The sequence below is a fragment of the Anser anser genome (assembly GCF_964211835.1).
Source record: "Anser anser genome assembly, chromosome: 23".
Taxonomy (NCBI): domain Eukaryota; kingdom Metazoa; phylum Chordata; class Aves; order Anseriformes; family Anatidae; genus Anser; species Anser anser.
In genome coordinates this window covers 3,779,634-3,794,573 of record NC_139744.1, presented here as the reverse complement: position 1 = coordinate 3,794,573, position 14,940 = coordinate 3,779,634, and the positions used below count along the sequence as shown (strand labels likewise).

Below are 14,940 nucleotides of genomic sequence, written 5' to 3'. Positions count from 1 at the left end.
CCTGTGTTTTAGTTCACGCTCTGATATGTCCATGAAGTTGAAAGTGGAGTGATTCCTCAGTGTTAGTTCCTGGGGTGGAGACCTTAGAATCCATCAACAGATCTGACTTCATTTCGTAAAGACTTGAAAAGTCCTAGTCTAGCTATAGAAGATAATAACTTTTTTACTAATTTCACATGCTGGAAAAGTCTACAATGCTTACTAAAATCTATGTTTAATAACAAATGCTAATTAGGTGACCTGACTATTCTACAGCAGTTGTGTTATCAGCATTAGCAAACTGGAATAAATACAGCCTCAAAGTTTTTATTCTTGGCTCAGAAAAAACAACACAGGTGAAGGTGGTGGTGTATGCTCAAAATCAAGAATGTGCATCATTGCTAGTACAGTCAGGATTTAATTATGTAGGCAGTAGTCATCCTCCTTTGCTGTTTATCATTAAATGGGTCATTGTTTCTGTTACGATTGCAAGTCAAACTCAAGGATGCATTGCTGCAATCTATCCAGGACAACCCTCTGCTAGTAGAGTCTGTTGCTTTTGAAGTGTTCCTAAAATAAAGAAATCAGTAATTAGGCATCATCAAGTACTGCACGTCTTGATGTCATTCAATAATACTCTGTTTGAGTACCTATGGGTGTAAAAATGAGTGGTTTGAAAATCTTAACCACAAAGGTCAGGTGAACGGACTATTGTACTGGTACAGCTGATTTCTGCTTTGCCAGACAAAAGAAATGCAATAGAAACGCAGTTAAATTTGACAGAGATGATTCCAGTATAATTCATTATTTGCTTGCAAGCCTTTTCCAGATCCTGGTGCTACTGCTGCTTCTCTCTCTGATAGCATTAATGGGCTCCAGATAGATATGTTAGCTGTGGCTCTCCATTTTTATATGTTATAAAATGGGCACATAATTCAGAAAAATTGTCTGTCTCCACTGAAGAAGGACTCTGAACTAAATTAACGAGCGATGGGTCATAACGAAGGAAGATCTATTGGCAGAACTGCAGAGCCCAGGGAGCATTGCACTAAAATACACCAAACTTGAAGACAGAGCGTGCTTTCAGGAACGCACAATTCATTCAATTTTTGTGATTAATTTAAATCAATGGAATTACTGTGGAGAAGATGAATAAGACAAGCTTAAAGCTTTATCTTAGCAGTCCTTCCCATGCTGCTTCCAAAAGAAAGTTCTTCAGGAGCCTCTGTCCTGGCTGGCTGGTGTCATGTTGTTCCACTGCCTGAAGTCCTGAACAAATATTTGTGGAAAGTGTAACTGCCACAAATGAACTGCTAGAAAATGCCAGCTGTGTAGTAGGCAATAGTAACGTGGGTCGTGCTTGTCCCATAGCCATTCATAACCTCTTTCCTCGGGACAGATGTGGATGCAAACAGAGAGCTGCCCTTAACCCAGCCGCCGTCTGCTCACTCTTCGATCGCCAGCGGGAGCTGCCCCGGGACTCCCGAAATGCGCCGGCGCCAGGAAGAGGCCATGCGGAGACTCGCTTCACAGGTATGGAAACATTCGGGATTTATTTAGGCCTTGGAAACGTGTCGGTTTTAATGGACTCTCTTGGAAGGCCTTCTGTCTTGCATCGCTTTGTGCAATGGAAAATGTGCACATTCAAAAGCTTACTGAGAGAGCACAGAGGATAAATTTCTGGAACAAGTTTTATTACCCTAGGAAAGTTATTTCTGTAAAATGAAATTCCCATTATATCAGATACATGTGCTTTTAACTCTGAGAGTTTCTTTTCCAGCCATCATACTTTATCATTCCAACAGTGGAAGTGTTATGAGATGACACAGCTACCAGAACAATTGTTGTTTTTCTTCAGCAGTGAAAAGAAAATTGCCAAGCGACCGGTGTTTCGTTTTGAAAGGAGCAGGTAGCATACAGCAGGTGAAGGAGCAGGCTGTGAGCATTACTGCTGGGTGGTGCACTTAGATGTTTTTTGGGGGAAGTCTACAAACCAGATCACAGCCTTTTGAGCAATACACAGATCGTTTGCTGTTACAAGACTGGATTGTGTATAGCAGTATTGCTTACTGTTGGTAAGCTTTACAGCTTGAGCTTTATTGTATTACTAAGATTCAGTCCTACTTTTGTGATAGTGGGAAGGTGCCATTATATTGCTTTGAAATCCGAGGAGCTTGCTCTTCCTACGCACTTTGAGAGAACGTGAGCAGTTTATGCTTTCCTGTTGCCTTGCTCCTACTATGGAGAGGAAAATATCTAGCAATGTCTTTGTTCTAAATTACTGCCAGGACGTGTTTTGCTTGGCTTTTTGTACCAGATACTGTCTTGTCCTATCTGCTTTCTGCTGCACCCAGATGGCAAGGCAGAGAGCGTGTGATGGCTGTGTTAATAAATATTAAGACTTGATTTTCTTCTCTTCCACATGGAGCTCTTGAAAGGAATGCAGTGGCCAGGCCTGCTTCCATTCAGAACGCATTAGTCATCGTGCTCCTTGTAAATCTTCAGCATTACAGACTACCAGAAAGGCCAGTAAGCGTGCTATCTCTGCTTAAAATGCCTCATCTATCTCGACTTTCTTCCCCTGAGTGCTTCAGTAATCCTGCTGGATACGTAATTGATAAATGGATACAGTTTTAGCTTCAGTTTCCCCCTGAAAAAGGTAAGGGATACGGCTTTTTCAAGCAGCGCGTCACATCCAGTGCACAGATGATGCACTGAAGCTTTTTTGCATCTCTGGTTACTGGACCAGTAAGAAAATAAGAAACAATCCTCATAGCCAAAAAGTAAGGTAAAAATGGGTTGTTACACCTACAATACCTGTAATACCTTGGCTGCGCACCCCTTTAGGAAAGGCTTCTAAAGCCCCATTCATCCCATAGCCAAAAGTTTTTGTGAAACCAATCCCGTGTTTTGCTGTCAGAGCATAACAGATGAGTTAGGAAGATATACTACCTCTTGTGCGAGCCGCACGGTTACAGATTTTTGGTGGGATTGTTGATCTCCCAATAAATCTCAACTGCCATAAATGCAGACAGCTTCCAGAAATAGCTGTCACTGGCTTCCAAACATGAGGCCTTCCCGAAAAGATCAATGCCAAGGCTGATGAGTTGACCTTCGTGTTCTTGGAATCGCTTCTTTTACTCGAGTAGCTGACACAGCATGCAAAACTTCTAAAAAGCTTCACAATGTTTAGCAAACAGTTACGGGATGAGTCAGAGCAGCAGCGGCAGGGCTTGATTCAGCACTCAGGGACCTTGGGTCTATTCCCAGCTTTGCCGTTAGCCTTGCTGGGCTCCTTGGAGATCAGCATCTCATCCGCCTGCCTGTTTCCCTCCCTATTAATAGCAGAGTGATCCATGCAGCTAATGGTCCTTGGGTGTCTGACGCTGGAAGGATACGTAACGGGGTGGTGTTTGGTGTTCCCAGTTCAAATCAGCAGTTGTCTTCCAGGTATGTCATTAATGAAGCCATGCACTGAAATTAAGCACGTGCTTAAATCCTGATTCAGAGTATCACTTCTTATCACAAAGGGACCTTTTACTGGAGGTGTAGGAGCTTTTTGGTTTGGTTGGTTTTTTTTCAGCTCCATGTTCCTGCTGATGGTACTTGATCAAAAGCAACAATTTGGTTTTATTGCATCAGACCCTTTTCCAGTACGGCATGTTACAAACAGTAAGCTTGATGGATTATCCAGCCTCAGGAAGGGAAATAAAGGCAAATAAAATGGGTTAGGATGTTTGTCAAGTTGATAGCTGGAAGTCGTGTGCCTAGTGCACTCTTAGTAACCTCCTGAGTAGCACAACTCAGCATCGCCACTGATGAATACTTGCTGTCAACAGCAGATAAATTGATTTGCTTAGAAGAGCCGTGCCGTGTGATGTCCTCCTAGATAAAACAAACACTGACTATTCCAACCCAGCTGTGGTTTTTGAAGTCTCTGAGTGACATTGGGAGCAAAAGGATTACTGACCTGGCAACGTAATTGAAAATCCATTAAAATAACAGTTGGGAGCTCTTTGTGCTGCGTAGGATCGCCTCATTCGGAAACTCAATCACATGTCTGTAACTTGCTTTTGAGAAATCAGGGAAATTTGTTGTTCATTTGAGGCTTTGAAGGTGTTGAAATCTTAAAAAGAGCTACTACACTGAGTGGTCTTGGTAGACAGCAGTGAAGCTAGTCGGTTAAAATAATTTAGCTGCCTAATGTGAGTGTCTGATGCCACACGCTGCAGCACGCCTTCTGTGGGACAGTGTCAGAAAACCCTTACATGGGTAAACTAAAGGTTGCCCAAAGTCTAATCTAAAAAAGAAAAAGGAACATCCTTTGCAGGAGAAAGCCATATTCTTGTGTCAGTAGCTGTGGAATAAAAAAAACAATTCCTAATGGCCTACTTAAAAAAGTGTTTGTTCAACTGGCAGCAGAAAAAAGAGCCCAAAGAAATGACAGAAAGAGTGCCCCTTGGGTTGGTCTGGTTGGAAAAATTGTTCTTGGACGTGTGTGTTCTGTAGTTGCATTAAGGCTGGAGGCAGAAATGAAGCAGGGAAGAAAGCGTTGACAGTGACGGACAACCACAATTGTCAGGAATATTTTGGGAGATACGAAACATATGTGAGGAGACAGAGAAAGCCACGTACAGATACTCCACCTCTGCTTGCACTGAAGGGAGAAGGATGTTCTCGGGTTGTGCTGTGGTCATTGTGAGACAGAAATGCAGATCGTTATGAAAGTGGATTAATAATATACTAAAAGGCTTAAGTAATTGTTGGCACGGGCTCCAGAATGCTAGTGGGAAGCACGCCGTCCGTCTCACCCACTCCGTTCCTGCTGAAAATGTCACTTACCCCAAACTCAGAAGCTGTGTGTTTATGATGACAGAAATGAAAGGTGAACAGTTGCTTTTCCTCCTCTGGATTACTCAGGGTTGTACTTCTCTGTCTATTTTTCATGCGGTAAGTTCGTTGGGGCAAGGCTTGCTTTTAGCTCTTGTTGTCAGAGATGAGCAAATTGTTAATTTTAAAAATAAGTGACTGAAGGCTGCCTAGCAGGAGCGCTGCTCAGGCTGTCTTTTCAGCTCCCTTGCCATGCTGGAAAAGAGCATTATTTTATTGTATTCGTAGAGTAGTTTGAAGTTATCTGTGATTTCTAGTTCAGTGTCCATCAGCAAACAATCGGAGAAGAAAAATGCTTAGAAATGAGCCAATTTAGAAAACCGGTATCAGGTGTAATTTTTGTCCTGCAAAAGCTGTGCAAGGAAACAATCTGTGTCCAGCTTGTTCAGGAGTTACCTGACGTTATCCTCGCCATGGACCCTAGGAGGACAAAAACATCACAAGGAGAGGACAAAATTCTCTTCCTCCCAGAGGCTGGTGTGCGACCACTGAGGTTTCTAGTGTCTGAGTCCCCCTCTGATGGGAAACGGAGCCTTTTGTCATATGAAAAGTGGTCGTGGTAGGAAAGGTTGGACGCTCCTCAAGGTTTGCAGTGAAGGAAAGAAAACAAGGAGCTTAAGCTTGAGGCTGGTCTGTTCGTTTTGCCATTTCTCCTCCTAACAGCCCGTCTTACTAAGCTTTTGTAAGCGGCAGCAGGGTGATTACTGCCTTGAAGGATTAGCAGAGAAAATACTGGAAGTACGATGATGCTGGTGTGTAACACCACCGAGGTCTGTTCTGGCTGCCCTCCTCTCCCAGCTCCCGGTGAGAAGTTTGGGTGTGCATAGGGAGAAGATTTTCAAAAGGGAAAGTTCACTCTTGCTGTCATTCCAGGGTCGCATTCAAGGTTGTGGTTGGCATCGTGTTGAGTGCTGTTGTGTAGACAGGGATGAAGAAGTGTGCCAGGAAACTGGAAGCATCAAGTGCTAAATGACTTGCCGTCCATTTCCTTGCAAGGAAAATATGAAGTACATGGCAATATTAATTGCTTCTTAGCAGAGATTTCTGTGAATCAATTTCCTAATTTGTTTTTTTTTTTTAAGGTAGCTTAATCTAGCTTTCAGGAATGGAGCTGGCAAAATCCCCTTTTCCCTTTTAACTCGTAGGCTTCTCCTGCCTCAGAAGAAGAGGTGAGGCAGTGGAGCTGATAAATGCCCTGGCAGTCATGGAGAAGCTGGTGGGCTGCTTTGTCGGACCCCAGCTCCCAGCAGAGCCGTCCTTGCTGGGGAAGTTTCCCTTCCGTTTTCCCTCCACCCCCTGTCATCTGTAGGAGTTGGTAGCATAAAGAGGCCTGCAGGGAAGAAGAACAAGAGGGATTGTCTTGCCAGATCTGGCAAACTCTCAGAAGTCATGAATAAAGCTTCTCAAATTGCAACACCCATCTTGACACTTGCAAATAAAACATTAGCATTTCTGGCAGAGTGCGTTTGGTTAGCCTTTTGTTTTAATCTGTACGCATGTATTATGGAAATCAGTTTACAGGATTCCTGAATGTATTTCAAGTCAGCCCTCTGACAAAGAGCAGGCTGCCAGTTCTTCAGCAGTGCCAGTGAGTCAAGCTTCAGCTCGGCTCCTTCCCTGCAGTAGGTGCATGCCAGTTTCCTGGTGAGCTAGCCACGTATAGCTGAGTGCAGAGCTTCGTGTATCTGCTAAACTCATGTGCTGTTACTTGGTGCTTGTAAACATACTGCCTGGTATCACAGAATGACTGTAAGGTGAAACTGAAGAAAAAAAAAGTTGTGAATAAGAACAGCAAGGTTTTTCAAGCTAAGATCCCATACAAGAGACAGCACTCCGCACCTCTCCCATGTTGTGCCGTGTTTTTTCTTCCTTTTTTCTATTTATTCTTTCACCCATTGCAATACCCTTTGACTTAATTTCCTCTGAGCAGGGCTGGTGAGCAGCATGGCCAAGTCACCACACTGCTGTCCTTGCTGTGCTGCTTTCCTGTCTCCAAATGTTTCCGGATAATGTATAACTTGGGCTGATGCCTCTCAGCTGGAGTGTGACCTTGCTTGTCCAGTGCTGGTCCTTCACCTCAGCAAAACGAACCGAGAGGTGTTCCCACCGGTATGGAAAAATACAGAGTCACAGACATGTCCTGGGTGACCTTTGCATCTCAGCAAGGGCCACCAGCACCCCTGGGAGGTGAGAGAGCCCAAGGTGAGATGGGTTCAGCTCAAGGGAAGAAGCCCAAACGGGGTGTCCCCTCTGGTTAGGATCACCTTCGCTGTTTTCCCTGGAGGTATTCTCCGTTATTCACCCAGGATTTTTAATGGATGTGATACACAGTTGAAATAAGCCACTGAACAGCTCTATTCGTTGGCTTTCTGGCCGCTGTCTGGCTGCTCGTGGTAGCAGCACTTAAACAAATGAGCCTGAAAGCCAGTTCGGCAGCACTAATGGATTATACCCTACATAGAGCAGCTGGTTTGGGAGCTGTGCTTCCATGGCATTAGCTCACTCAGCTGATGCTGAGCACTGCTGCTGACTTCAGAGGCTCTTCCCCCATCCTTCAAGCCATAAGCCAAAGCGTCATTGCCATTGCTGCGGGCGTATAAAAAGAACAGGAGCCCTCCTACCTTATGCAGAGGTGGAAGGCTTCGTTACTTCAGAGCACTGATGCCATGCGACACTAATGAGTTTCAGAGGGCATTTCCTGGCGAACTCGGCTGTGTAGAAGTAACAAATGTTCCTGATAAACTGGGTCTCCACATCTGCGCATGGTCACGTTCAATGAATAAAACCCAGCAGTGCTGATTTCCATTCGCGTTATTACAACCAGCGCTGTGCTGGCAGATGGCCTTCTGGCAGGTGAAAGCATGGCACTGAATTTACGTGAAGCTATTTTGTATGGCTCAAATAGAGATAAAGGTCACTAGGTGCAGAAATAGGGTTAAAATGCAATGCTGAAGCGCTTCGGTAAGAGCAGGGGAGCACTGGACAGGCGGAGCAGTGCCGTGGGGTAAGCGAGGTTCTTCCTTTGAGGCTGGTGGGGCTGAACAGGAACGTGGAGGCAGGACGGCCTCCTTGTCCGACACGTGCAGAAGGAAGCTGAGACACGTCACACCAGAGGCGTGATGTCAGAGGAATGCTTCTTACATGGAGGATATTATTTTTCACAAATAATGCCAGAGAGCTGCTTAAAATTGGCCTGTCCTATTAAGTAAAAATAACTCCTTTCCCTTGAGCCATCTGCAGCCCCTTTCTCCTTTGATGTGCGCGCTGTCCTGCCGGTCTTGCTCCTGTTCCTGGCTGTTATCTCCCGCCCCCCGGGCCTGTCACATATTTCCCACCTCTGCCCCCTGCCCCTCCCAAGCTCCGTCTCTTTTCTCCCTCCGCACTTTCCAGGTGATGCACCACAATCTCTTTTTGTGCCTCATTTCCCCCACTCCGGGCCCTTTTTGCCCTCTTCCTCCTGCTGTTTCCACGCGACTCTCCCCGTCCTGTTCCCCGCGTGTCCTCTGCCGTGCCGGGGAGAGCCGCTTTGCTTTTAGCACACACGTGCCGCCCTTTTTCTTCCAGCAGCTGCTTTCGTAGATCTGATCTATATGAGGAAATCTCCCTTTTTTTCCTGATTGCACGGAATTCTTCCTTCCTTTCTCAGCCGAAGCCAAATCCCTTTCGAATCGGGCAGATAAAGGCCTGTGCAGTACCACCCGGCCGCAGCGGGTGGCTTAGCCTGGAGGTGCAGAAGGCAGTCTGCAGGAGGGACACAGCTCTGTGCTGAGTCCGGCGTCCCAGAAAGGGTGGATGGGGCTGTGACACAGCATGGAGGGGCACAAGGAGGCAGCGTGAACAGTGCTGGTTTTGTGAGGCTGGAGAAAGAGAGACGTGGGAAGTGGTTGTGGTGGAAAGGAGAGAGCAGCATGGCCGGCGGCGGAAAGGTTGGGAGAAGAGGCTCCTGGAGTCCTGCTGCATTTACCACCTAAGAGTGTATGAACGATTTCTTTCATAATTCTGCTTCAGCACTTAGGGAGATGAGCCACCGTCATTTATAGGGAGGGTTCAGTGCTCCCTGACCCCACTTCAGGAGGTGACGGGGCCGTGCACGCACCGAGCGCTGGCTGCAGGCCGCAAGAGGCGGTGCTCTGCCGTCTGCGTCTGGTATTGCTCAAGCCTTGTAACACATAATTAATATTTAAAAAAAAATAAGTTGTCACAGAGCTCATGATAACTGTGTTTCTTTGGTGTGCAGCCAGCCAGCTAGACTCTCCAAATTATTTTAGGAACGTAGGCCTTACAGGCCGAGTCCTTGCTTTATTTTTCCTAAGAGGTGCACGAGATAAGCCGTTGTTTTGGCGCTAAGCGGGGCAGAAGCAGATTTGTGTTCAAAAGAGAAGAATCTCTGTCCTCAGAACCCACGTTTGGTGTGGAATCGCTTGCAAGCGATTTCTCCTTGCCAGCTTCCAAGAGTTTTTTACACATTTGCACATCGGGAGGGAGCACGAGGAGCACTGGCTGTGCAGCACCGCCGGCACAGCTGGCACGCGAGGGCTGCCTGCTTGCCTTACCCCATGCTCCAGCATGTGGGATCAGTTGAGGTAAAACATGCATGATACAAGTGTGAATTATTTTTGAAGCTCTCTTGCAAGCAGGAGAGGAAATGATACAAGTTTGTAACTTTTGGCATTTGATATTTAATAGAAACAGTGAAAAAGCCTTGGGTTCGCAATGTGGAGTCATTCAGCTTGCTGAAATTGCATTCTCAGCCCTTACAGAAATGGCATAAACGTGTACATGGAACGGTTGGTTCTCTTTATTTAGGTGTTACTTTTCTCATCCCTTTTTGTAATCCACATCTTTTGCATTAGGATTGCTTATAGGCATTGTGTACTCCGTGTTTGAGAAGATGATTTAAATTTAATAGAACTCCAGAGCAAGGAACTTCTCAGCTTCCAGCTTTGTAAACATCATTTAACAAACATGAGAGCTGAAATAAAGCTTTAAAAGTATGGGAAGGCCAATCTAGTGTTTATGGTGTTTTGTGCAATGTGATGACAAAGTTCAAATTGAAAATATGATTAGAAAAATTATGCTTTAAATTGTATCAGACAAAAAGAACGCATACTGGTGACAGCAGCCAGGCATGCCTGTATCTTCGGAAGAGCAGGCTGTCCCCTGATGATTCCCTTCATTGTAACACTTCCTAGATAAAATTAAATGTTTCACTCAAGAATTCAGTTTATGATGAGAGCTCGTTGGACCTTTCTCAACAATAGAGCAAAGTTTTTTAAAGCAAAGAAATTCAGCTTATGGAAAATGAAGCTTTTACTGAGAGCACACCTTGTTCAATGCAATGTTCGCTTCCAGCCTGAACAAGTTGTTATTTTTCATTTCTTGGATGTACTTCTTGGCTTGTCCAGGTGAGTGAGAGGAGGAGGGACTAATAACACCCAAGACCTGGACATGATCTCCCAGCTCTTAGCAGAGTATCTCAAGCAGTGAGATGGTGCTAAAGGCATTCACCTGCTATGGGGAGAAAGAGCAGCGTTTGAACCTGGTTGGGAATGAGCCACAGCAGCCCCCTGGTTGTCCTGAAGTCTCCTCCTTTCATTTTTCATGTGAAAACTGGCTTCGTTCCCAAAGGCGGAGCAAAGAAACGATTTGAAACCTTTGAAAGTTTTATAGGATGAGAAAACCGTTTCCCACCCAACTCTGGTTATATAAGCAAAGAGCCTGGTTTCTAACACCAGATTCAGCTCACAGCGCTAGCTTTTGGCAGCCTCTTTTTGATTTGAAAATTGAGAAAATGTCATGGAGAATAAATAACATCAAGATGAAATTCTGGCGCAGTTGCATTTGTGAGAACATTGTAGTGCCTATCCTGTAGTTGCCTTTCCAAAATCTTCCTTGCTTACTGGTTTGTCTTCAGATCCATGTATTAAGCACTACATCTATCATACTGTTCAGGCTTTGCCAATATGTGAATAAATCCAGCCCAAGTATCAAAAACGTATGTGAAGGGGCTTCTGTGAGCTGAGTTGTAACTGCACATATGTTCCAGAAGAAGGAAGTGTGTCCCCATAAGTAGCGGTGACCGTTCTCTGCAGGGGTACTGGCTGCGTCCCCTTTTCCATGACTTGGCTCTTTAGGTTCCTGGAAGAAGTTAGTAAGCCTCTCCTAAAGAGGAGGCCTTATTTTTGTGCCTCTGTACATAGTGTGTTGGAATTAAGAGCTCTGCATATATAGCAATTTGGTTTCTGTTACCGGGAACGTGATACATCAAAGGAGGGCTGCTCAGGACCTTCGTGCTGTGGAGTCCCCAAGTCCTAATCCCCAGATAAATGATATTGCTGAAAAGAAATCACTGCCTTTATTATGGCTTTACCGGGTGCTGTTCTCTAAGGGGATACACTATATTTTAACTGACTGGTAGCAAAAATTATGTTATGAATTTGGAGATATCCATTAAAGCTTAAGCACATGTTTTAGGACTTGATGCTCCAAATAGCAGCCTAGCTTTATCATCACTGTATGCATCACACCTCGTTTTGACTGCAAAAGGAAATTATTGCATTATATCCCATCGGTAATTTCATAGATTTCTATTTAAAATGAAAAGCCAGTGCTGAGCCAGCAATGTTTGAGGACCCCCCCGGCCTTATGTTTTGCTTTCTCAGTGCCATCTTCTGCAGCCACGTGGTCCAGAGACCGACGGATCCAGACAGCAGCCAGCAGCCCTGGCCACACTGCAGAGCTCACACAGCATCCAGAGATACCCAGCGGTATCAGATACAGATAGGCCACGCAAATCATGTCCTTGGTTAAAAAGCCCACCCTCCCCGAGTTCAGAAGTGTGTTTTATTTTGCAATATTAGTGCTCTGTGCTGCAGCAATGGACAGCACGGGCTTCTTTTCCAGGGCAGTGGTGGCAAACTGCCCCCGCCTGCTTCACTCTGATATTTTTGGATACTGTCAGTGGCATTTGAAAAGGCAGTGAATGGGAGCAGCACTGCAGAAAAGCTTTTTATTTTTGACCTGGCCAACGCTGGCACCAAATGGCCAGGCTGGCACCGAGGATGCTGCTCCTGGCGAAGGACGGGGTGAGCTGCTCGGTGGGGTGGGACTGGAGCAGTCTGCTGAGGGTTCTGCGAGCCAAGAGAGGTCTGGGGGCTTTTCTTATTTTGAAAAAGAAACCAAGAGAATTGTCAGATCAGACTGCGAAGATAGCACTGGTTTTCTGCAGATTTGAGAAGGCGGGCAGAATTCGGTGGGTGCTGGCAGACTTGGGAAAAGCAGGTGACCTCGGAAAAGAGGAAGGTTTCTTTTTTTTTTTTTTCTTGACTTGGTTTTCTGAATGAAGAGCTCTATCGCAGCGGATGAGTAATGTATAGTAAGCCTGGCATTCCCTGTTGTTCATGGGAATCTGTCACTTGCAGATGCTACCTTGCTGCAAGGTACTCTCTTCCAGCTAGTGCCGCGTGTCTGCGTCTACAGAGCTTGACGTTTGCAAGCAGCAACTAAAAAGTAAGTTTAAGAAAACAATCACAAGTTATTATTGATGCCAAGTCCTTCCACGGAGCTTGGAGCACAATCCTATCGCTCGGTGCCATGCTTCTGAGATGTCAGCTACTGTCACTGTCCGTCTCCATGAGCAGCTACAGCATAATTTCATTTATTCCCCAAGTGGCAGGTCCAGTCACTTTTCAGGATCAGTGCCTGTTTTCACCAGCCGATTCATCTGGATCCTTGTCACGGGTGGTTAACACTTGGTGTTCTCAAAGACTTCGCCTGCCAGAACACATCAGAGCCGCCGGACGCAAAATGTTGCTTTTAACTCGTGTCTGACGAAGGTGCGCTCTTGTTCCTTTCTTCTCTGTCAGGTCGTCGCCTATCACTACTGCCAAGCGGACAATGCCTACACCTGCCTGGTGCCTGAGTTCGTGCACAACGTGGCCGCGCTGCTCTGCCGCTCGCCGCAGTTCGTCGCCTACAGGGAGCAGCTCCTGCGAGAGCCCCACCTGCAGAGCATGCTCAGCCTGAGGTCCTGTGTCCAAGACCCCATGGCCTCCTTTCGGAGGGGAGTCCTGGAGCCCTTGGAGAATCTGCACAAAGGTATTGTGAATACACCCCATACACCTTTCCCTTAGCTCCCTTGCACCTTTTTTTTTTTTTTTTTAATATTGTGCTTAGATGCATCTGAGCATTTAAACAAAGCAATAAATTAATCCGTGTTGCGGTCCAAGAGCTGCAGGCAAGAGGTGAGACCTAGAAAAGCTGAGATTATGCCATCAAGCTTGTTTGGACACAAAGGGTTAATCCCTCTTCTGGGGTGCAGTTTGGGGCCACAAATGAAATGTTAATGCAAACGTGCATTTGACTTTGCTTTCTTGGTTTCTTCCCCATCCCAAATGTGGCCTTGCAGCTCTGAAGGTGAGAACAAGCAACAATTTCCATGCACAGCCCTGCTTATGGCAATGTGTTTTGATTTACTTATTTAGGGGGTGAGTGTTTTTCCCTTTCCCTGTCATTATTTAGTGGGCTCTTGAGAATTTGAAGCTTTCAGCAAAAGAGCTGATACCATAAAAGTCTATAGACACCCTGTCTAAAGCTTCTAGGGCAGCTGGTAACAGGCCATATCCTGATTACTGATTTCAGAGCTTTTTCCAATGGAGCATTGATTTTGTCTCCTTTTCTTTCAAGATGCAACTAATTCATTGTGACAATCGCTACCTTTAAGATCTCCGCTTGTTGCCATGAAAACTGGCAGAGCGTTGCAGAGTTCAGGGCTGTGTTGTCCTGCAAAATTGCCTTTATCAAAGTGGCACGCTCTAAGTCGTCGGCCGCAAAAATAGTTCAGATAATTTTCTGTTATGACCCTGCATATATCCCAGTGTTCGAACCGACGTGAAATAGGTGCAGCCTCTACCAGATTCAAAGCCCTGCTGTTCAGATGAGCTCTTCAGAACAAAGCGTCCAAGCCCTGAGCTTCTGAGTCCAACTCGCGTGGTTCTACCAGGCACAAGAACACCCCGAGCCAGCACAGCTCGACAGCAGTTGATTTTCCTGGCATGGAGAAATGTCACTGTAGGAGTAGTGTGGCTACCCTTTCCACCCAACACTCCTGGCAGAAAAAGGATACGTTTAGGAACCGCTGCTCTAAAGGAAAATAATCTGTGGTTATTGCAGTAACTCCTTGGGAGGCGTTCCAGCTCTTGATTTTAAAGGGTTTCAGAGGATGCTTATTTTTCCTGCCAAGCAGGTTGGCCCTCAGCTGGTCCCAAGTTCTTGGGGGGTGGAAAAAATTTCTATATAAGTTTTGTTTCCTTTTGGGCTCGGCATTTGACGCAGCTCTGATGGAGCCAGTGATCAGGGCTCTCATCTTTCAACGTTGCTGATGGAGAGTGCTGGCAAGCTGATTTGTACCAAGTGTTTTGTGACAAAATGAACAGTGTCTGGAAATTGGTTTTAAAATACATAACATTTAAGACTCTGTAAATATATCAGCAGGTCTTTTACAAGGTGCTGTTGAAGCTTTAATGCTACTGGGGCAAAATTATTGCATAACCATTAATGGTGAATGTCACTGAGAAACTCAGATTCATGTTTCTCAAATACATTTTTTTGAATCGCCAGGAATCTAAATAATACATAGGAGAACAAAGTTCTGATTCTTCCCCTCTCCCTGCCTTCTTCCCTCTCCCTCAGGCTTTATGAGAAACATGAGATATGAGCATAAAACTCGTGCTCCATATTCACTCCAGGATTTCAGAGAGTCATAAAGTGTAGTTTCAAGCATATCCAATAAGCTTACTGAAAAGTTAACTGAAAAAGGATCTCTAGTGAATTTCATGCAAAATGTGTGTTCTTCGTATGGATATTAACAGCACATTCAGAAATAAATGCAACTTGGTAGCGTAAGGCAAGGACAAGATGGGATTTTGGTGTTCAGCGCTACCGAAAGCAAGGTGTTTACGCGTTTCTGTCCTCCCTGGAATACCACAGACGGCTCGCGTTGTCGATGAACATTTTGTGCTGGATTTTTATAGAAAATTTCCTGGTGCGCTTTACAGTCAAAGAGAAAAGCTG

The 14,940-nt window shown here is 45.4% G+C and overlaps 1 protein-coding gene across 25 annotated transcripts in view; it reads left to right on the top strand.

Annotated features, from left to right (window-relative positions):
- TANC2 (tetratricopeptide repeat, ankyrin repeat and coiled-coil containing 2) overlaps positions 1–14,940 on the top strand; it is a 282,115-nt gene that overhangs the window by 212,835 nt on the left and 54,340 nt on the right. For all 25 annotated transcript variants that reach the window (XM_083809549.1, XM_083809550.1, XM_083809532.1 and 22 more), the window contains 2 exons: positions 1,379–1,512; positions 12,735–12,966. In XM_083809549.1, coding sequence (XP_083665675.1) covers positions 1,379–1,512; positions 12,735–12,966 — 366 coding nt within the window. The remainder of the gene's footprint in view (positions 1–1,378; positions 1,513–12,734; positions 12,967–14,940) is intronic.